A 21,549-nucleotide genomic window follows, 5' to 3' on the forward strand; every position below is an offset into this window, starting at 1 on the left:
AGCTGTTCGACTAGCAGCCGCGGGCCTATCAGGATGCAATGCAGTCACTCCTCTCAATGCTTCGCATGTGTGCCGAGAATTAAGAGTTGGGAGGCAGCACAGCGGAGCAAACGCCTTCAAAAGCGTGGTGCACTGACTGCTCGTAATAAAGTAACAGGAGACAAGGCTTCGCCTCCTTGACATGTTCAGAGCAATTTCCAGTTGAAAAAGGTCAGCGTATCATTTACAGAGCGGCAGTGCCTGGAAAACTCTCGTAACTCTGCTCCGCGAAACACTCGGGGTGACAATAACAACCTGAGCACCGCTGCCGGGGCCAGCGCCCGGAGCTGCCCCGCAGGCGCGGGCACTCCTCTCCGGACAGCGCCGCTGCCCCGGGCTTAGGCACCGCCTAAGCAGAGTTCCAGGGGCACGGCTGAGAAACGGGCTAAAAGTGGTGCCTGAAGCCCTGGCGAACGGGATGGAGCGCGGCAGGGGGAACAATCCTGAACGCGGGTGATACTCGAGCGCTACTTTTCACCCTCGCTCGGGGACGCGCTGACAGCGTCGGCTGCCAGTGCCCTCCTCAGGGACGCCGCTGTCACCGCTTTGGCAAGGCGCGACGGCAGAGGCGCGCGACGCGTTTTTAGGCGCATGGCGTGATGAAAAATACCCCAAAGCAGCACCCCAAGCAGTCCCAAAATCCCTTCGAAGAGCACACACACACGCCCTCAGCCCCCCGAGCTCGGCGCCTGCCCACCGCCCCTCACACACTAGATGCTGCCGCGGGCCCGGCCCCTGGCAGGGCCCGCCCCGCAGCGCAGCGGGCCGAGCCCACGGACACGGCCGAGCCCGCCGGACGGCGCGGGCAGGGCGAGCGCCCCGCGGGGCGAGCGGGGGCTCAGCGCGGCGCCTCCCCGCCGGCAGCGGGCGCTGTGACTCACCGCCAGGAGCGCCGAGGCGCGCTGCTCCCCCGCCGGCTGCTCCCCGTTGATGCCGCCGTTGCCGAGGAGGTGCTGGTGGTAGTCCGGGGGCGCCGCGCCGGCGGCAGCGGCTGCGGCGGGGGCGGCGGCCGCCTTGGGGTGCTTGCCGGCCTTGCGGGCGCCCTGCCCCTGCTGCACGAGGTGGAGAAGCTGCAAGGTGCTCTCCCGCTCGCGGTCGGAGCTCTCGGCGCGGCCCCGCTCGTAGCGCCCCTCGCAGCTGAGGTGGTGCTGGCGGCAGACGGCGATGCGGGCCCTCAGCCGCTCCACGATGGCGCTGTGCACCCGGGGCGCCGCCGGGCCCCCCCCCAGCAGCCCGGCCCCCAGCCCCGCGGCCTGGGGGGGAGCCGTGTCGCCCATCGCTGGCTGCCGGTCCTGGCCCTCCGGATGGGTCGGTCCTCACTGCCGCATGGAGGAGGGCGGGGGGGATGGGGGGGAGGCGGGGGCAGCGGCGGGAGCCCGAGCCCGGGGGCTGGCGGCGGGGCGGAGGGCGGTCAGCCCCGCGCCCCCAGCCCACCCCCGCCCGGCCCCCGGGCGGTGACGGCCCCGCGGGGGCTTGACAGATCGGGGGGCGGGAGGGGGTCGCTAGGGCTGCGCCAGCATCGGCCGGCGGGAGGGGCGGGGGTCGGGGCCGGGCAGCCCCGGCCGAGGGGCGCCCGGTGAGGGGGGGACGGCGGGGCTCCGCCGGGGGAGGAGAACGGGGGGAAAAAAAAAAAAAAGCCAAATAAAGCGAGCCGCTGCCTTCAAAATGAATCCCTGGAAGGAGCTCTCCGTCGGGAATGAGTGAGACTTGGCAGGTTTATTGGGTTTATTTTATTTCGGGGGAGCGGGGGGTGTTATTCCTTGAAGTGAAAATTTAAGGCATTGCCGTGGTCGGCGACGCGGAGAAACCCCCGGCGGACCGAAAATCTCGTAGGTTAGCTGGAGTGGGTTTGTTGGGGTTTCTCTCTCTCTCTTTTTTTTTCCTTTTTTTTTTTTTTTTCTTTTAAGTCTTAAGTAAATGTGCAAATAAAGAGCCGGGGAAGGAGGAGAAAGAGGAGGGTCGGGTTAGTTCAGTCTTTGTGCTTTCTCGTTTCTCTCGCCCGCTCGTTGCTGGCCACTCTGCGGCGTGGTGACTGTGTCCGGCTGGCTGCCGCTAAACTGTAGTTCCTCTAAAAATCAGAGAGATCCCCCGGTCCGGAACAATGTCAGTCAGTGGACTTCCAAACCACGCTTCGCCTTCACTTAATTCAGCCACTGGATAAGTCGGTATTGCTTTCAGTGCTCATCTCCCCCTTTAGTATTAAGCAGCAAGCTACGGACACAAGTCCTCTCGCGTACTTTCCCTTTTACTCCCAGATATCGAACAGTTTCAAGTACAGTTTCAAGAAAAGCACGGAGGAGGGGGGAGAAGGGGAAGAGGGGAAAAAAAAAACCCAAACAAGCAACCCAGCCCCTCTTCAGACAGTAATTACAAACGGAGAGTTGCACTTACAAACTTCCAGCATTTTGCCCCCAGAACAGTCCAGCAGCCACTTTTCCTTTGTGTTTTTGTATATTCCATGCCCGCGCCGGCGGGCGGGTGTTTGCCGGTGGGCTGTCGGCGCTGCCGGTGCCGGAGCTGCCCGCGGCCCCTCCGTGCGGCGCGGAGCGGAGCAGCGCGGAGCGGAGCGGGGGCGGGAGGCGGGTGTCACCGACAGAGAGCGCGGCCGGGGACGCGGCGCCCGGGAGGCCGGGGCGAGGCGCGGAGCCTCCCAGCGGCCGCCGAGGGGAGTCGGGATGCCGCTGCCGCTCCCCGGGAGGTATGTGCATGGGAGGAAGCCAAGGAAATCCCCGCTCCCCTCCTCGCCCTCTACCTGGGTGCCGGGCCGGGCGCGGAGCAGCCTCCCGCGCTCTCCCTCCTCCCCCGGCGGAGAGACCTTCGGGCGAGTACGAGGGAGTTCTCAAATAAATCACGGCGCTGCGCTCCTCTACCAGCTGGGTTTCTCTGGAACAGACGGTATAAAAACAAGCAGTGCGTTCTAGGGCGCTCGCATGCACGGGACGAGTGCACGACACGAGGTCAGGCTCGGGATGTGGGAGCTCCGCGCGCTGACAGGAGCTTCTTGGGTGTCCGGGGCAAGTCACATAGCGCCTACACTGAGGTTCCTTCCCGGGAAAGACGCAGGCTTAGTGCTTCTCTCGCCCGGCTCCTCTATTTAGAGCAGGGCAATTTTAGACTGCGAGATCTGGCCTCTGGAGCTGGCCTTGCTGCAACTGGCAGCCGTCAGGTTCTGCGTGTTGTAGGTGAGCTGTAAAGGAGGATGCAGAAATAGCTGGGAGCTGGCCGGCTTTATTAAAGCAATATGCTCTTGTACTACCGTGGCTACATTAGCCAAATTCCCAAATACCTCTGAGAATAAAAATGGCCCCCAAGCATGCAGAGACACATCCCTGATGGAAAACCTCCAAGGTCTTTTGGGACTGTACAGCCCTTAGTAGATGGTTGCGTTATCTCTTTCAGTTCTGCAACGAGTCCAGTCAGAAATATACACAAATTTCATCTCAGCATACTGAGACCATGAAGCTGAGGATGAGGAGGAGCTGACAATAACACTCTCAGGTATTTTTATCCCCTTCCAAGGTCATGCAAATAAATACTTTGAATGCCAGTGATGAAGTGACACATTCCTGGAAAATCCCCCAGAATATAAAAGATATGCAGCATTAGACATACGGGAAATAGAAACCCCCCTACTTTCATGACCCCCATCTCCTTCATGCAGCAACAAACATGAGGGTTTATTGCAGGACATGTGTTTCCAGGTTCTGGCTTGGTGAGCACCAGCCAGAGCCTCCAGCACGTTCAGCCCCATGTTTGTCTCAGCGAATGCTTTGAGACTGCTGAGGAATAAGGTCTGTGGGAGAGGGTTTGGGACCATGCTGCCTTCAGGGGAAAGCATTATTGCTAACAGGAAAAAGAGTTTTTTGTTGTTGTTTAACCTTGAACAACTGAGGAAGAGTGGGTTATGATTTGATATGTAACAGTAGCTTGAATCTGTTGAGAACAGTGGGTTGGCACAGCTGGAAAATAAAATGAAATAATAGTGTTTGTAAAATAGTAGACAATGTTACCTTTGCTTCAGGCCTTGCTTGGGCTTTTATTTGTTCTGTACTGCTCAGATGTCATTGCTGTGCTTAAGGGGGTCAGTCACAGAACACACGTTACACAGTAACACACGAATCTCATGGAGACTAAGTGAGAGTGTTTTAAATGATGGCTTAGCTGTGTTTTTCAAAGTGGCTGTGGGTATGTGAAATCCATGGTGCTGCTTCAGAAGCTACCAAGACAGCTGGAGGAATTCTCTCTTACAAGACTTCGTAGAACTCAGAGAGTAATCTTTCCAAACAAAGATTTTTTTTTTTTTTTTTTTAAATTTTGACTTGAGACGTTTAAGATGCGCATTTTGACAAGCAGCATCTCGAGAGTTCGGTTTGCGGTTTGATCTCTCCCTTCCGAGGCGAGAGGCAGCCGGCTGCGGGGCTGCGCTGCGAGCCCCGCTCGCTCAATCCGCGGCAAATGCTGCCCCTGGTGTTTCCGAGCAGGAAATACCCTACAACCATCCTTCGGCTTTCCAAGTTTTGTTCAGAAGACCCTGACGAATGTCACCACATCCTGGATACTGACATCAGTTTTGGACTGGTCGGTTGTCAATTTTCTTAAAAGCAAACGGTTCTTAACACGTTGTAACATCCCTTGCTATTTGTCATTTTGATTTCCTGGGGTATTCCCTGCTAGGCTCATGTACAATGCTGCTCACCTGGCAAATTGTTTAACTTTGAAGCAGAGTCTGCAACTGAGTCAGTTTTCCTGTCTTTAAATTTTGGGCACAAGGTGCTTACAATTGCTGCTTTATTTAAACTGTGAAGTAAGAAATCTTGAACAGAGCATTTCTGTTCAGTTTGTTGTTTTTGGGTTTTATTTTTTTAATTAATACTAATTAATTCAAAGAAAATGTGTTCATATCTTATTTAATAAACAATAGGGGGGAAAACCCCGAACAATCCTATGCCACCACTTACTACCTAGACAATTACCAAAGTTCACATCAGCTATTCAGGGAAGTGGAGCCACTGATGGGGTTATTATCAGGTTCTTTTAATATAATTTTAATGTATTTCTCATATTACTCTTTGGCTGGTAGATCATACTTTTTTACATTATTTTGTCTACTCTCTGAATTCAGATTAGAAATTGGTGTTTTTCTTCTCAAAGCAGAATCAGAAAGGCAACTTTTTTAAAGTCTACTTTGTGTGTGCTGGATATTTCTCTTGGAATCGTATTGTATTTACAAGTGTTTGTGTAGCACACATGCACACTAGCCCACTCTGTTTATCCAGACAGACTTAAAAACAGATAAAACTAGAACTCTTTATCCAAATAAATGTAAACTAGAGGAGTTAAGCATGGGAATCGCCTGTAATAGCCTGCTGAAGTGCTAAAAATAGCTGCTTTTTACAACAGGAGAAGCTTTCACTGTTGAAAAAGTGGCAGTAACAGCTACCTACTATTAGCAAACAACTTACTTTCCAAAAACTGAAGGACACAGATGGAGAAAAACCGTTTCTTTTCATACTTCACTGCAAGAACTGGACAGAATACAGACCAAAGAGAACCTCCTGTCCCAGAAGTACATTGTGTTAGCCTGATCCTGTGCATAAATACCTTGTGTGAACTTCATCATTATCACTGTCTCTAGCTACAGAACTTAAACTGGAGCAGATTATCAAAACATTACAGGAACTAAAGTAATTTCCAAGTATGATCATTAATCACCCGTGCAAAGTCTAATTGCATACCAAGCTCTCTTCATTGTTCCATTAAGACAGGTACTTTATCTTAATTAGAGCTACTGCTTGAAAAATTAACACTAAAAACAATTTAAAATGTCCTACTGGAACAAACATATTATTCTCTCACCTAACTCCATTCAGTTTCTCTGATGTGGAAAAAAAAGCATGCAAGACTGGTCAGATTTCTAACTTCTCCCATCATTAGGTCTTTGCACATTTTTTTTCTGCTAGAAATATTCTAACTGATTGATTCTATATATAGAAAGTTTCAGGGGTCAGAGTCTTTGTGCTTCATGCTGTACTAGCATTTGCAGACAGACCTGGAAAACTTGATCTAAATTTTTACATATTTACTCTTCTAAAGAATTTTTTAACTTCCTGTGGTGAAGACAAATGTAAAAGTGATGTAATGACACTTCATATTTGCTATCTTTTAGAAACACTTCAGATAGAACAACAGCCACAAAAGTATTATCACTTCCTCCCATCTCAGTGAGGTGAATATCAGAGTTTAAGAGACACAATACACACAAAAACATCAGCTCCTGCCAAATCAAATATCTGTTTCTTAATGAAACAGAAACGAGTGCTTTCAATTTACAGCATTTTTTTAGTCCCACTGGTGATACCAAAGCCAAGACTAGTAAACCTATGGAAGCACTTTCTATCTAGAAGTTCCATCAGAATACTTTTGTATACCTGCTAGCAACAGAAAAAACAATGATCTGGAAAAAAAATGCTGTAGATAGCACAAGCTTTTTAGGTCAATAATAAGGAGGTGACAAACAAGTCTGGGATATCAAAAAACAAGCAGAATGGACCAATTCAATTTCCAATCAAACTGTATGTATTCTTGAAACATTACCTGTAATCAGCAAGCCAGAGTTTCACAAACTTATTTTTTATTTTGGTAGTGAATTGTTTTAATGTAGCAAAATGAGAGATCAACCATTCATTTTGACAACAAAATTTTAAAGCAAAGTCATAATCTTGAGTTTTCAGAAAATTCACAGAGTAGCAAAACTTAGGACCAGTCAGGAAGGCTCTAAGAGGACATATTCCATTACATGGTACAGAACTCATTTCATAATGGTTTTCCTTTGTAAGAATTAAGGTATATTATGTTCTAGAGAGCAAACCAAACTATACAGAGATTTTGTTAACAGAAAGAAGTGAGATATCAATAACTGAAAGGGATATATTCAAGATGGATTCCTGAGTACTTTTAAGTTGATGGGTGTGTTCCCACCAATATTCCCAGAAGAACAGAGATGAGGGAGGAGAAGGAACACAGAAGGAAACCTTCAGCTTTGGTAACCAGGGAGATAGATATAAGACATACCAAACCTCAGAATTTTATGCGTCTAACTCACAGATAAGGTATGGAAAGAATATTTTCAACATAAGTTTACTTCAGAGCAAGTCTCAATCTGTTTACTGGGAATTTTCATCTTGGTTTTCTATATCTTGTACCTGTATGTGGTACAAAGGAGTACTGATGTTACTAACTCAACCTAATAGCATTTAAAGCATTGCTGAATTTCAAGTCCTTAAAAAAGTAAAAGCAGTCAATTTCTTATAATGAATGCTAGAAAAAGAATAGTGAATGATAAATCTAAGGTAGTCTCTATGTAAAAAGGCAGCAGATGTTCATTGTTAAGCAATACATCTGGCAGCAGTTGCATACCCAATCTGGATATCTGTTCCCAGTAAAGTGGCAAAATAAATGTGGTGACTTCTTATGGACAAATCTATGAGAAATCAGGTTCCATTAGTTTTGCTGCTGAGAGAGTAACATGTTAAAAGGATTCAGAGTGTTAACAGTATCTTTCACTAAGCAGTTTAGCCACAAAAGACTAATAGAGTATGTGCAATACAGCAAGATGTAGGATTCAAAATGCTGTGCCCTTAATTTTATCTTAGGCTATATCTGATTTTTTTTTATATGCAGTCCAAAATACAGGGACAGAAACACTGAATTGGGTTGGAAGGGACCTTTAAGGATCATAATGGCCAGAAATATCTTCCAGTATACCAGGTTTCTCAAAGTCCCAACCTGACCTAACCTTAACACTCTTCCAGGGGTGGGGCATCCACACCTTCTCTGGGCAACCTGTGCCAGTGCCTCACCAACCTCACAGTTATATTTTTTTCCTCTACATCCATCTATACCTACCTTCTTTGAGTTCAAAACCAGTTGCCCTCTCACTACAGACCTTGGCAAAAAGTATTAGTCTTTCTTCATCTTCCTTGTAGGCCCCCTTTAAATATTTAAAGGTTGCAATATGGTACCCCAGAGCTTTCCCTTCTCCAGACTGAACAACCCCAACTCTCTCAGCTTATCTATAGCCAGCCCTCTGATCAATTCAGTGAGTGACCTTCCTCTGGACTTGCTCCAGCATGTTCTGTCTTTCCTGTGCCAGGACCCTAGAGCTGGATGCACCATTCCAGGTAGGGTTTCATAAGAGTAGAGGGGCAGAATCACCTCTCTCAGCCTGCTGACCATGCTGTTTTGGATGTAGCCCAGGACACAGCTGGCTTTCTGGACTGTGAGTACACATTTATAGTTCTTGTGCAATTTTTCAGAATGGGCAGTACCATACTTAACCCTTCCAAAATCCTTGAAAATCTACTCTGATTTGGGTTTCATGCAATTCTGGTAAGCCATGCATCCTGTTTCTGACTAACTCCTACCTTCTCTTAAGTTACACTGCAAGAATTTTGCTTATCTTCATTGGGCATATTAACCCATTCTCTTAGGACTGTGATTACTCCAAGTTGCTGCCATTATGTTTGCACAATGTAACCCGATGTTTAAAATCTCAGTAAATTGCCCCAGCTACTTATCAGAGACAGCAATGTGGGCCCATGTGTTCATTTAAATGGCTGAGCCAGACTCAGTCTGTATGACGCCCATACTGTGACTCATCACCCACTTTCTCAAGAGAGGAATGACTATTGTGCTGCAAATGCAGTCAGGACTGCAGAATATTTCCTCTGTTGCCTTGCAACTGTCTATACTGATTCCTCAGAGGAGAAATAGATCTTTGCATTTGGGTCCTGTTTGTTGTAACTATCATTCTAACTGACTGGACTTACTTGCACATAATGAGCAATAAGGAAGGTAAGATATAAGTCCTAAGTTCTGGTATAACAAAGTCTTACCTTTCCAAATACATCCACTTCAAAAGATCTCAGCATCTCCTGTGTTCTCTACAATGCAGCTCAATCTGAATAAGTGGAAGTTTTATTTCACAAGTAAATAGATATTGAACTGATATTTCTAACAATAGGAAAACTAAAGTGATTAATGCAGTAAGACTGCAAGGACTGATTTGGTAAAACTTTGGATTTGTATTGACACAGATGAGGAAAAAAGAGATACAGCATGTTATCAACGAGTAATTTAAAGGCATATGAATTTACATGTAACAGCCTACATAGAAATCTTGAAGTCCACGCAGAGATAAAGTGCATGCAGATGAAGTAGGCCATTCACATTTTTAAAGATGTCTTTCAAAGAGCTATATAACCTCTTAATCAATTTTCTCTTCTTGGAAATTGTCTGCATCTTCCAGGTAATCTTCAAGATCATTGTATCTCTGTGAATGAAATAAAATTTGTACAAGTTATCCATATTTAATAACTGTATTATGTAAAGACTGCTTTTCTTGTTCAACACATGACCAAGCATGCCAATAACAATTTAGAGGCTATATCTAAAAGCATACTAAATGCAATTGTACTACAAATTGTCTTAAAATTGTTTGTGAAGAGGTACTGAACAAGTAAAAGTTCTTCAATGTAAACAGAATTGTAAAATACTCTTGCTGTGCCTCAGGTACATCTTTCCAAGTTACAGCTCAAGTTTGTTATGTTGCTGCTTTTAAATGAAACAAGGGGCCTGCCCACCACAGCCCAGCGATCACGCAGCTGTCAAAAAGCTTCATGTCAAAAGCTGATACAAACTCTGTGTGAGCACAGCAGCAGACCACTGTTTGAAACACTGGGTCAGCAGAAATGGGGGAATGGTTGAGCTGAGTTGTATTATTGATGAACAGTAACTTAGAACTGATCTATTAAATCAGACATTTTATCTGAACTTACTTTCATCTTCTTGGAAAAGAATACAGGGAATAACCCAGTCATACCTTCTGAATCCATCCAGTCTCTTCCAAGTGGCTGAAAAGCCGCTCTACAGTGTCTTTGACTGGTTCATCCTCAACACCATCCAATTCAACAATGGAGCTGCAATTCATGTATAACTTGTACTTGAAGTGTTTCAAGTTGTGATAAACTCTTGTACGATTTGCACACACCGTACCAACCTTCAAAACCTAGGCCAGAGTGAACAAATCATTCCCTTGGATAGAACCATGATTATCTTTACAATATACAGAATTGGTGAGATAATCTAATAAGATTTAACCCGTCAGTCCAGGAAATTGTTTGGAATAATGAAATAAACAGAATGACACTACATGCATAAAATTAGTCCAAGCCCATGTAGTTTCCACAGCCACAGCAGAAAGATTTTTGAAAAAGCAGGCAGCCAGCAAGTCCAAGCAATGGCAGCTTATCAGTGCCGTCTTCTTGCAAACACAATCATGTTTGTAATTGGTTGTATCTTTCCCATCTCCTGGTGGAACTTTGTTACAAAATCACCAACACTTTAGACAACCATCATATTGTGAAAGCAGAGGAAGAGGAATTGTTTGCTTACTTTTGCTTAATATCTAAGTACTTCCTAGGGAGAAGGAATACCAGTTTTAACATTTTGTAGACTGAAAAATATTCAATATTTCTTCAAGAAAAACATATAAACACATATAGGCATACACCTCACAGCACTTAATAAATGGAGAGGCTGAATTTCAAAAAAATGAAATCTGAACTTGAAGCTTTATACAATACAAACATTAATTGGCAACTGTCTGGGAGGAATAGCTAAGCTATGAGGGTACAGAAGATAAAGCCTCTGCATCTCCCAGTTATTACCAGTTTTACCTCTATGATTTCCATGCAGAAAAGATGGAACTGACTTATTTCACAGTTTTTTCAGAGCAGTATTTATAGGTAACCAAAAGGTAAATTGTGCCTGTTTTATACTGATGTCTTGTCACACCTTTCCATAACACGTATGTAAATAGTTAAAGTTCTCTGCCTTAGTAATGCAAGCTACCTGCAATTGCATTGTTGTTTTACATTACATGCAGATATATATACATAAGAATCAATTAAATTTTACGTTGCAAGACTATTTCTTCTGAGCCACAAAAGTGATACTTTTTATTGCTAATAATCCGAATACTCTCAAATTACAAGCAGGTTAAGCTTTAATTCATGCTTATAACTCACATTTTCAGGGAGCTTTTCTGAACGCATGACCAAATGTTTGCAGCTGTGAGCAGTTCTCCAGACCACCTGACCTACCTGTGAAACCTAGCACTAGCTCTATCTGCTGACAATGAAAGTAACAGAAAAGTGTATTTTTAAAGATTATGTAAATGGAATTTGTATGTGTTAGGCATATACTCTCTTAACTATATGAATATATCTTAATTTCTTAAACATATTACTCAGCAGCTCAGTGGATATCACCAGGCATAGTATCAGCTAAGTCAAAAGAGACACACTCACTTAAAAGAAATTTTGATGACCTACAGTAAATTGTTAGTAACTGAAATTTTAAACATTTTGAGATGAAAATGCCTATTACTATATTTTAAGTCTCTACTGATCATGTAAATGTTGTACCTATATACAGCTCCATTTTCTAATATCCCCAAAACTGAAAAACTAAGGCTTGTTTGGTGCCGCAGGTGCTTCTGAAGTGCAAGACCTATCAACTAATGCTGAGCCTTGTTTAATTCAAATTTCCAGAAGCACCATTTCAAATACTGCAACAATGAAGAACTGAACCGCCAGTGTTTCGTAGAGCATTGCACAACTTTTCAAGTGTCCCAAGCAATGAAGTGTGGCATTTGGAACACTATGTGATATAAAATAGGAGATACCATCTTACATCAAACTGGTAGCCCAGTTTTCTCCCTTGTGACAACAGCTAGCAGGAGATAGATAGGAAATTAGTATAAGATCCAGCACAAACATTAGAATGATCATAAGACTACTGCACATTTTCTGGCAGTCAGGAGTTAAGATTGTCTGTATCATCCCAAATATCATGTTCCAGAGTGTGAAAGAACCTTCCCCAAGAACCTGTCTAATTTGTTTTGGGACCCAATACTATTTTCCTTTCCAAAATATCCTGTGGCAGTGAGTTTCATAGCTTATTTATGTGCGACGTGGAGAAATGCCAAAGGCAAATAGCTAAATATCGTATAAATGTAACCATGTATTGTGTTTTTAAGCAAGAAAGATAGTCTAAAAATACAAGGCTATTTCAGAATGCAGCTTTGGAAAGAATCTCAGTACTGTACTCTAATTTTTTCCCCCCTCACAGCTCTCAGTTGCTCTGTGTTAATGCTTAACTTATCTACTCAAGCTGGCCCTATCAGCCAAAGTTGTGTTAAATCACTTTGTAAAGAATGTAGGAGCATGGTTGGTCACTAGCACAACATGTAGTGACTGAATCCATGTCCTCTAAACATGTTTGTAAACAGAACACCAAAACTGAGAGTAGAAAACAGTTTATAATCCAGGTGACATAAGGAGCAAGGAAGTGTGGGGGACACTTATATCACTAAACCTTGTGATTCTCCCTGGTCAGGGGGAAATGAGAATTGGCACCTAAACAGTGAACAATCACTGCAAGCCTAAGCAAAATTGGAACAGCTGTTTCTCTTCTCTTTCTACTGGCAAAGCAGAATACTTCAGAGATGAGAGAAAAGGAAAGTTTTATGCAGAAGAAGGAGGTTGGAGGTCTGTTTTTGTTCTCTTCACATCCACTTTTCTTGGGTATTTTCAAACAAATCTATAGAAAATAGTCTAACTGTGTTTCTGTTCCATTTGATCTGTCAGTGCTGAACTGCCTTCTCTATCAGTCAATTAGGCTTGGGAAATGGCAATTTTATGCAACTCCGTGAGTTTCTTTTTCTTTTATATTTTTTTTTTTTTTAATTGGCAGGACAAGTTGCTCAATGCATTGCCAGCAGAGCTTTAAAGACAACTTGAGAACAGTACTTTTAGCAGTCTAAACTGCAGGTCACCATAAGAACACAAATGTTGCATTACAAGACACTATCAAAAATTACTGGAAAGTGCTCAATCACTCTCTCTCCTGAGCCTCCTTAACAGCCACTGAGCTATACTGAGCAGGCACATAGCAGACAGCCCCAGATGCTGGTGTACATGGGGTAAAAAAAGCTCTCATTTTGTACTGCTAAGCCAAAGAGGCCAAAAATGAATGAGCAAGTTAGTTCAGTATTCCATAGGATATTTCAAGTTTTTTCCAAAGTGAAAAATAGCCAACACTTTATGCAGCACAACATTTGGTCAGCAGTGAGGGAACTGCTACTGTTATTTCTACAGTTAAGCTGAAAGTAAGGTAAAAATTAAATTCTTGTGCTAGTTCACTAATTATTTCTGGTTAGGTAAGGCACACACTTCCCATTAAAAATGGTATTTTTAAATTAGTGATCTGTATGTAAGGAAGAATGCCTGTGACAGACTGCAGTACCAGTGCTGGGATGATTGCAGAGGACTTATTGTTTTCCTCAAATAAACAGGATTAAAAAGGGGAAAAGCATTGCTGGAAAAGGCTAGCTTTCTTGACTATCATGCACATACATACTTTTCAAAACAGAATATCAGCAACTGCTGCTCAGAAAGGTCTGTAATATAAAAAAAACTCTGTCACAGATTTTCAAGCTCCTGCATTACATGCAGAGCCTGTATGATGACAAAATGATAATCATACTGACAGCTCTCAAATCTGTAAGTTAAAGAATTTGCAAACACCCAAACGATACAGGTTTGAGCTTCAGTAAGCTATACTTCCTGTTTGACAAGGGCTTCACTTTATTTTTACTTAAGAAATCCTATTATACCTCATTACCAAATACACTTTAAAAAACCCTCATTCTGAAACTTTTTTATTTTCAACAAATACTATGAGGAATTTCAGCTGTGTTCAAAAATTCTTTTACACTCACAAATAAATACCATCCGTGTCTCCTGAAAGGGAAGAAACGCAGAGCTTGGATATCAGCTTGGTAAAACAACTGTAGCAATATTTTATTCTTGACAAATCAAGTGCTTTGAATTTATCATAAGAGGTCATGAATTGCATCACTGAAGTCATATGCATATCTAAAAATCATAACAATTATGTGTAGCTGTAATTTTGAAGGGAAGATCTCTAAATATTAGAAACACCCAGGTTCTTGAGAGTCAAGGTTTTCAAAAGGCTCAGCTGTGAAATAAAATCGTATTAGGCTATTAAATTATTTTAGGTGACTTACTAAATCACCTAAAATGACTGCCTAATGGAACATTATGTAACAATATGAAAAATACCTTTTAGTTTAAAAAAAAATCCCTAATCCTATATGTTCTACAAGTGACAACTGAGGGAGAAATAGATGCAAGACTACCTAAATGTTCTCTAGTTTGGACAAGTAATTCCGATAATGAAGTAATGGAGGAAAGGCTCTAATAAAATGTATTGATGTAGCTAGGAACAAGTTTTCTTGAAAGGAGATCAGCAAGTGTAAATGCATCTGAGATGCCAAGATAATTTGTCCTTAGTGAATAGCTATGTGGGAAAGAGCAGATGTGGGAAAAACATCTGAAGAATATCTGAAGCAATAAATTTTGACAAGGTCACACGTGGACTGCTAGAATGACCATTGCACTGTTTCACTCAGTGTTTGAACCTAGAGCAAACAAGAACTGTTGGAGTGCACATGGACCTTCCAAGTGCTAGAGGCAGAGCAGGCACTGAATTAGTAAACCTAGTGACCCAACATTGAACAAACCTTACCTGCACCAAAATAGAAAACACAATCATTCAAAGGCAATGATTGTCCCTCTTACAGAAAGTTACTTTTACAACATTTCTGACCACCAATCAATGCAAGATTCCTGCCGGGAAAGTCTTAAGGGCATTATAGGCACACAAAGGTAAAGGAAGGGCTTTTTCATTAAGGGGTAGATGTGGGGAGGAAACAGCACAAGGGTCATTGTGATACAGGCAAAACCAAAGGTCATAGAAAAACGACTGATTTATTTTCTTGATAAAAAAAAAAACTTAAAAATAAAACTTAAAAATATAGTGCTGGTTTGAAATTACCTGTTTATCACCTGACATGAAGTCATCCACTTCCAAAGTTTTACTATTATAAAGCCTTCCAGAGAGCAGCACATTGAACTTACACCACCGCTTCAGCTCACAGGCCTGACAAGACATATTTTTTGCACTTTGCAAGCTTATGCAAACATCTGGGTAACAATCCACACGCTCCTGAAAAACAGATTCCAAATAACATTAAAGAATATCTGTAAACTGAACAATGCCTCTAAGAGGCTGCTGAGTACTCTGTACTCACACAAAATTAGTCCAAGAGAAATGAAACCAAATTTCATTATTACAGTGATCATTAAATCATCACACCCATGACACTAATTCTCTTCTAGTACTATACATACAACAACTATTCGCTCTATACTGAGATATTTTTTTGTAGTAGTAGAAAGTTCATGATGAAAATACTGTCTACCTTCTTGTAGGAGGAGGAAAAAATCTTGTTAGAATGTTTAGAAAGTGACAAAAAAAATCCTCAAATGTCAGCTGCTGAAGTTAGCAGGAGACACGTTCAGGTAGCTGAGAATAGATTCCATTCTGCTACCTGAATGTTTGTCTGGTTATCAACATGTAAAATATTTCTGGTATTTATATAAGCACCAAAACAAATTACTTAAGTTAAAGAACAATAGTTGGTATCAAAAAGGATATATAATTATAGTGATTGTTGCACCTTTACAGAGAATTTCAGCATTTAAAGTAGAATCTACATACCTTGTATCGATCCTTCCAGCGACTTGTACAGATTAAGTTCTCAAGACGAGGCTGAATGAAGCGGTTGTCCAAATAATTAAGTGAGAGCAGCATCTCTTGTGCATACTTCTTTTGTCTCGTTCCATCTGTTCAGTGAGAATCATCACTAATATGCTGACCACCCTATGTTGTACAAGCTCTTTAGATAAAATTTTCAAGGACATTATGCTTCTGCATACTAAGAACTATGAATGATTTTACTAAACTATTATTAAATACATTTGCTACCGCTACCCATAAAAGTAATCCATGCAATCCATGCATCTTGCTACAGGGATATAGTTTATTATTTAAAAGGGATACAAGAATAAACTCTACAATCAAGCCAAAAGCTCTCATCCCAAATGGAGATCCATTCACTCAATCCTATGTAAAACAATAGAAAAGGAGGAAGCATGTGGGGGAATATCATGCTTTTCAGCCAACCTGTGTAAGTTGTTTGAAATGTATAAGGGAAGTGGTTGGAATCCACGAAAACAAACTGCTCTGAGCTACTTCAGAGCAGAAATTTTGACAACTCTCTTTGTCAATTACAAAGATCACAGAGAAACTGACCCTTGAGTTAGCCTAAGTACTTCCAAATACTCAAGCAAAATAAATAAAAAAGCATGAGGATGAGTAAAACTACCACTATCACTGTTTCCCAAATACATGCTGGACTCCAGGAATTAAACAGGACTTCCCTAGATGGAGGCCAATGCACACTGCCCCGAAACCTCAGTGTGTACAGACATAAAACTTAATTCAGCTACCTACCCATGGTTTCTAGCAAAGCTGCTATCCTAAAAAAAAGCAGACCTGAGAAGGACCACTGGCTATCCAGCTTTCTGTATAAACGTAGTTAATTATCATTATAGCCACCATAATTGCAATTACCTGTCTTTCCATACTTTACACACACATTTGCAATATGAGTATGAAGAGGCTGTGCTAGACCTCAAAACAAAATCCCTCCCAATAAAAAAGCAAGTGTGAACTCCAATACTATAGTAGCTGCTCTTGATGAAGAGATCTTGATGAAGTAGCATCTCTTAATGAAGAGATTCACTTCCATTAACTCAGAACAGTTCATTCTACCTTACAAAAATACATTTTTGTAATGCTAGGCTATGTTCATACAATGTTCATGTGCAACCTCCAGCTCACCCGCAGAGCTCATTTACTTCCAGCCACTTGGCAGTAAATTGTTACATTTTATTGAGAAGATATCATTTGTAATAGAAGGAAGCTATTACAACATTAATCTGGCAGTGTTTACTAATTACTTTCAAAGGCTTGTTTTCACTCGTTGAAACAAAACACACCAAACACCTGAAAGAACTAGCAGTGGTAGATGAAAGACATTTTTTAGCTCCAAGAGTATACAGCCTTTATTCTGAGGTCTGTGGTGTACTTCAGTTTCTTCATTCCCTTTAAGTTCCTGATGACACCAAAACCTCCACTCTTGGCATTTCACTAATTCCTTCTATAATCTGACACTGAGAGTCCTCTCCTTAATCCCATCTTTACAGGGCTTATGAAACTATGTATGAGGCTGTTATTCAGCCCCACTAGGCCAAATGCCAAAAAGTACTTCCTAAGAAAGAATAAGACAAGTACTGACTGCAGCTGAAGCTTATTTATCTGACGTGTTAAGAAAAAAAGAAATGGAAAAAATATGACATAGAGTCATCTCCATAACTAAAAGCATTTATTATCTATCAAATTCCTAAGAAAAAAAGCTGTGAAGCACAAGAGATTTTGACAAACCAGCTGACCTTGCAATGTTTTCACTGAGATATCTGCTTTGAAACTAATTTGGTTTTCATGCTGGAAAGGCTACTACTGATTAGGAACACAGAAAAACATTCCTACGTCTCAAGAAGGCATTTCAAGCCTTCTGTGCTCAAGAATTAAGTCTACACATTTTTCCAAGATTACTGTATCATTTTCAGATAGAGTCCCCTCTGATCTCCCCCACCGAAGTTACATAGCAGGAAAATCACAGATTTCAGGACCCTCAGTTCTATAATCAGGAGAAACACCCTTCCCTAGAACAAATGGCTTTGAATAACTTTGAATGCATTAATATATTATTTAATGAAATTTACTTACCATATAATGAGCTCAGAAAAGTGTCATCAATTGCATTTATGAGGAAAGCCTTTACTATTCTTTTGAAGTGTACATAATGATCACAGTGAGATACTGGGAAGAAAGCAATACAACCAAAATTTACCAAAAGGGGGGGGGGGGGGGGGGAAGTCACATTAGAAGTCCTATAAGAAGAATTCTTCTCCAGTATTTTAAGTTTGTAATTTTAAAATTATTTAAATATAGATTTAGAAATAGTTTCAAAGCACAACATATACACCCACAGGATTTTGCCTTAAAATTGTGCTTCTAATCCCAATGATCCTACAGAATTTTAGCATTCTAAAGTCACATGTGCTTCCAGCAAGAAGAGTCTACATTAAGACCTACAAACAATAAGAGAAGTGAAGAACTTGCTCTACAAATAACAGATAATAATATAAATCAGAGAAGACTGAGCTTATGTTGTGGTTATGGGTTTTTTGCTTGCGTTTTGTTTGTTGTGTTCTTTTTTTTTTTCTTTCAAATACAATTCTGCTGAGGTCCTCACTGGGGAAGAAATACCACAAATGCTTGTGACTATCTACAACTAGCACTGACTGTCCAGTCACTACATACCTACTTCTGAACAACAAAATATGGAAGAAAATAACTTGCATAAGGTTCTGCTTCAAATATCTCTGCTCCATCCAGAAACTGGTTTTCATAAAAGAACAGCTTGAAGAGTTTTCTTGCTCTCTAATTCAGCCGAGACTGGCCAGTGAAGTCAGAAACCTCTGGTCCCAAGTCTTACCACCACAGAATAAAAATACATTAAAAAGCTCAAAACAAAACAAACAACAAAAAAATAAAATCCAAAAATAAAATCCCAAACTCATAGTGAGAACAGAATTTGGACAGATTAACATAGCTGCTCTTAGCATAAACCACAAGACTGTAGGATGAAGGATGATGCCTTCAGGTCTCCATAGGAATGGATGCATCATAGGCAGTCTACTTCATCCTAAATCAGCCCAACTGAAAAAAAATCATGCAATAAGGTTTCACTTTCTCCCCTCCAACTTATACCCACTCTTTAATTAGATATTTAAAGACTGCGAAAGTTTACTGTGGAAATCAGAATATTTTCATAATAAATTGAAACCTTTCAGGTATCTGCTTTTAAATACCATATCTTATTCCTCAGCATTTATATTTAGCCCATTATTTTTTATTACAGTACTACGAGCTAGTTATACATGAAAAATTATCACTAATTTTGATCTTACACTGTGGGATGTAGTGTGCCAGCAGCTCACTGTTTGATGGATTTGGTTGCTTTTGATGTGGCTGATTATCATTCTTCACATGCTCTGTGTTGTCAATGTCATCACCATCATCACTGTTTTCCTCTTCGTCTATTATAAAATCTTTCATGCTGTCACCATCAGTTTCACTGCCTTCTGATGGTGTGAGGGGCACCTGACAGAATGGCTCCTCTTCTATTGCTGCTTCACTATTAGAATCCTAATTAAATTTTAAAAAGTACTTCAAACACAAGAATTTTCAGTATTTGCACAGACAAAATGCTACATACACCAGCTAAGATTTTTGACCATCTAATAACAGCATTTGTTCAATTAACAAGAAAGCCCACATTTCCAAAAATACATCATTCTGTACTAGATGACAATTACTTTCAGCTTTAAAGTAGCCATTTCCATGTGCCTCCCTTGAGTCTACTGCTAGAAATTAAGCAAACAGATCTATAAGACTGACTCTAAGACTCTAATACTTCAGCAAGTTTTCTGCTTCCTGATAAAAATAACTTGATAGATTTTCAGCAGTCAGTAGTTATCCAGTTAATGTGACTGTTGAAATATTACAGAACTACTAATTTGTCATGAATTCAAACCCAAAAAATCCAACTAATTTGTACCTCTTAACCTCTCCTGAGATTAATTTTTTTTTTATTTCCTCCAATTAAATTTCAAAGATAAAACCCTGACCTCACAATTTGCACTGCTGCGGGATCTCCGAGCTGTGCTGCGTCTTACAAGTTCCTTCAATTTTGCAAGCACCTTCTGTTTCCTGCTAGTAGAAACATTGTCTGTAGGGCACGTTTGATCAGGCTGCTGTTCTTCAGAACTCTCATTGTCATCCATTATACAGCGGCGCTTGGCAGAAACCTTTCTAACAAGTATGTCACTGCCCTCACTTTCATCGCTGTCGTACATGACAGAGGTTCTCAACCTCTTGCGCTTCCCAGGCACAACGCTCTCATCGTCCCCATCTTCTGCTACTTCCCCATGGGGGTCTTTCTCCTCCTGACCCGAAGGACTGCCCTCCACAGCCGTCGGATCTTCCTCATCTATTTCACTTTCGGATGTGGCAGACTCCTCCTCCTCCTCCTCCTCAGAGGTGGCTGAGGATTCGTCATTGCTGTCCGGCAGTAGGAGCGCTCTTCTAGTTCGTCTCCAATCGACTCGGGATTTGGGTGATGCCAGCTCTGTCCCGGCTGTCTTATTTCTTGTTTCGTATCTTCTGACAGCTGTTTCCATCCCCATGGGAAAGCTGTAGCAACTCACCTAAATATAAACCGGCAGAACAAAGCACTTATTACATTGTGCTATTAAAAGGGGGAAAAAAAAAAAAAAAACAAACCATTTTGCTCCGCATGCTCATGACTTAGCAGCACCACTAAGAGACTCACGCGGAAACCGGCACCAAACAGCACTCCGCACGCACAGCTACTTCTCCAGAGGCTACACCTCACTGAAGACGCGCAGAAGCGCCCGGCGGGGCTGCACGGAGGAAGGAATCGGGTCTGGGGTGCCGCTGCCGCTCCCAGGGCCAGCTCCGGCTCCGGGGCCGTTCGGAGCCGCTCCCGAGACTCGGGACACCCCGGCTCGCGCGCCGCCGTTTCCCGCCGCGCGCCGCCTGCAGCCGCCCAGCGCGGGCTGCCGCCCCCTCCTCCGCTCTGCGCGTCGCGATTGGCCGCCGAGCCTGTCACTCATCCCGCCGCGATGTTTACGGAAGTGCGGTCACGCCGCGGTCGGGGTCGGGAGGCGGGTTATGTTTGAGTTGGCGCGCTGGCGAAGCGGAGGTGGTCACGGGTTCGAGTCCCGCCTGGGCGCCCTCCCCGCGCCTCACCCGGAGATTTCAGACAGTGCCGTTGTGTGGTGGTTTAATTGTTTGTGCCTGTCCTCGGTGCATCCCTGAGAAAAGTCTGGGTGGGCTTGTGGGGTACGGCACCTCCGCAGCGGGGCTGGCAGGGGCCGCCGCTGGTCTGAGGCGCTCCCCTCCACAGCAGCTTCCTCAGCAGCCGTGGGAGCAAACCCGGTGGGTTTGTGAGGGGTGCCTGAGCTAGCTGGGGTGTCCGACCTGGAGAAAAGTGGGCTCGGGGAGCCCTTATCGTTCCCTACGACTGCCTGAAAGGAGGGCGTAGCAAGGATGGGACAAGAGGAAATGGCCTCAAGTTGTGCCAGGGGAGGTTTAGGTTGTACATTAGGAAGAAAATTCTTTCCTGAAAGGATGGCCAGCCATTGGAACAGGCTGCTCGGGGAAGTGGTGGAGTCACCATGCCTGGAAACGTGTGGATACAGCACTTGAGGACAGGTTTTAATGGTGAACACGGCGGTGGTGCTGGGCCGGGGGTTGGGGTTGATTATCTTAAAGGTCTTTTCCAGCCTTAGGGATTCTATGGCTCTG

The 21,549-nt window shown here is 42.9% G+C and overlaps 2 protein-coding genes across 4 annotated transcripts in view; both read right to left on the bottom strand.

The window, feature by feature from the left end:
- Positions 1 to 1,357, bottom strand: part of MAML2 (mastermind like transcriptional coactivator 2) — a 217,845-nt gene extending 216,488 nt beyond the window's left edge. Inside the window, exon 1 of the mRNA XM_059838595.1 lies at positions 921 to 1,357. Coding sequence (XP_059694578.1) covers positions 921 to 1,316 — 396 coding nt within the window. The 5' untranslated portion in view covers positions 1,317 to 1,357. The remainder of the gene's footprint in view (positions 1 to 920) is intronic.
- Positions 1,358 to 6,587: 5,230 nt separating this feature from the next.
- Positions 6,588 to 20,793, bottom strand: CCDC82 (coiled-coil domain containing 82). Of its 3 annotated transcripts, none has more exons than XM_059838599.1 (8): positions 20,552 to 20,793; positions 19,920 to 20,426; positions 19,128 to 19,365; positions 17,881 to 17,973; positions 15,748 to 15,872; positions 15,022 to 15,192; positions 9,920 to 10,105; positions 6,588 to 9,370 (listed from the first exon to the last, which is right to left on the bottom strand). In XM_059838599.1, the coding sequence occupies exons 2-8, from the start codon at positions 20,403 to 20,405 to the stop codon at positions 9,305 to 9,307; spliced, it is 1,365 nt and encodes a 454-aa protein (XP_059694582.1). In that variant the 5' UTR covers positions 20,406 to 20,426; positions 20,552 to 20,793; the 3' UTR covers positions 6,588 to 9,304. The 3 variants fall into 3 exon arrangements, with proteins under 3 accessions (XP_059694582.1, XP_059694581.1, XP_059694580.1); XM_059838598.1 differs by having other exon boundaries at positions 19,848 to 20,426; positions 20,587 to 20,782; XM_059838597.1 differs by having other exon boundaries at positions 19,848 to 20,426; positions 20,552 to 20,782.
- Positions 20,794 to 21,549: the final 756 nt, after the last annotated feature.

The sequence above is a fragment of the Haemorhous mexicanus genome, chromosome 2 (assembly GCF_027477595.1).
Source record: "Haemorhous mexicanus isolate bHaeMex1 chromosome 2, bHaeMex1.pri, whole genome shotgun sequence".
Classification (NCBI taxonomy): Eukaryota; Metazoa; Chordata; class Aves; order Passeriformes; family Fringillidae; genus Haemorhous; species Haemorhous mexicanus.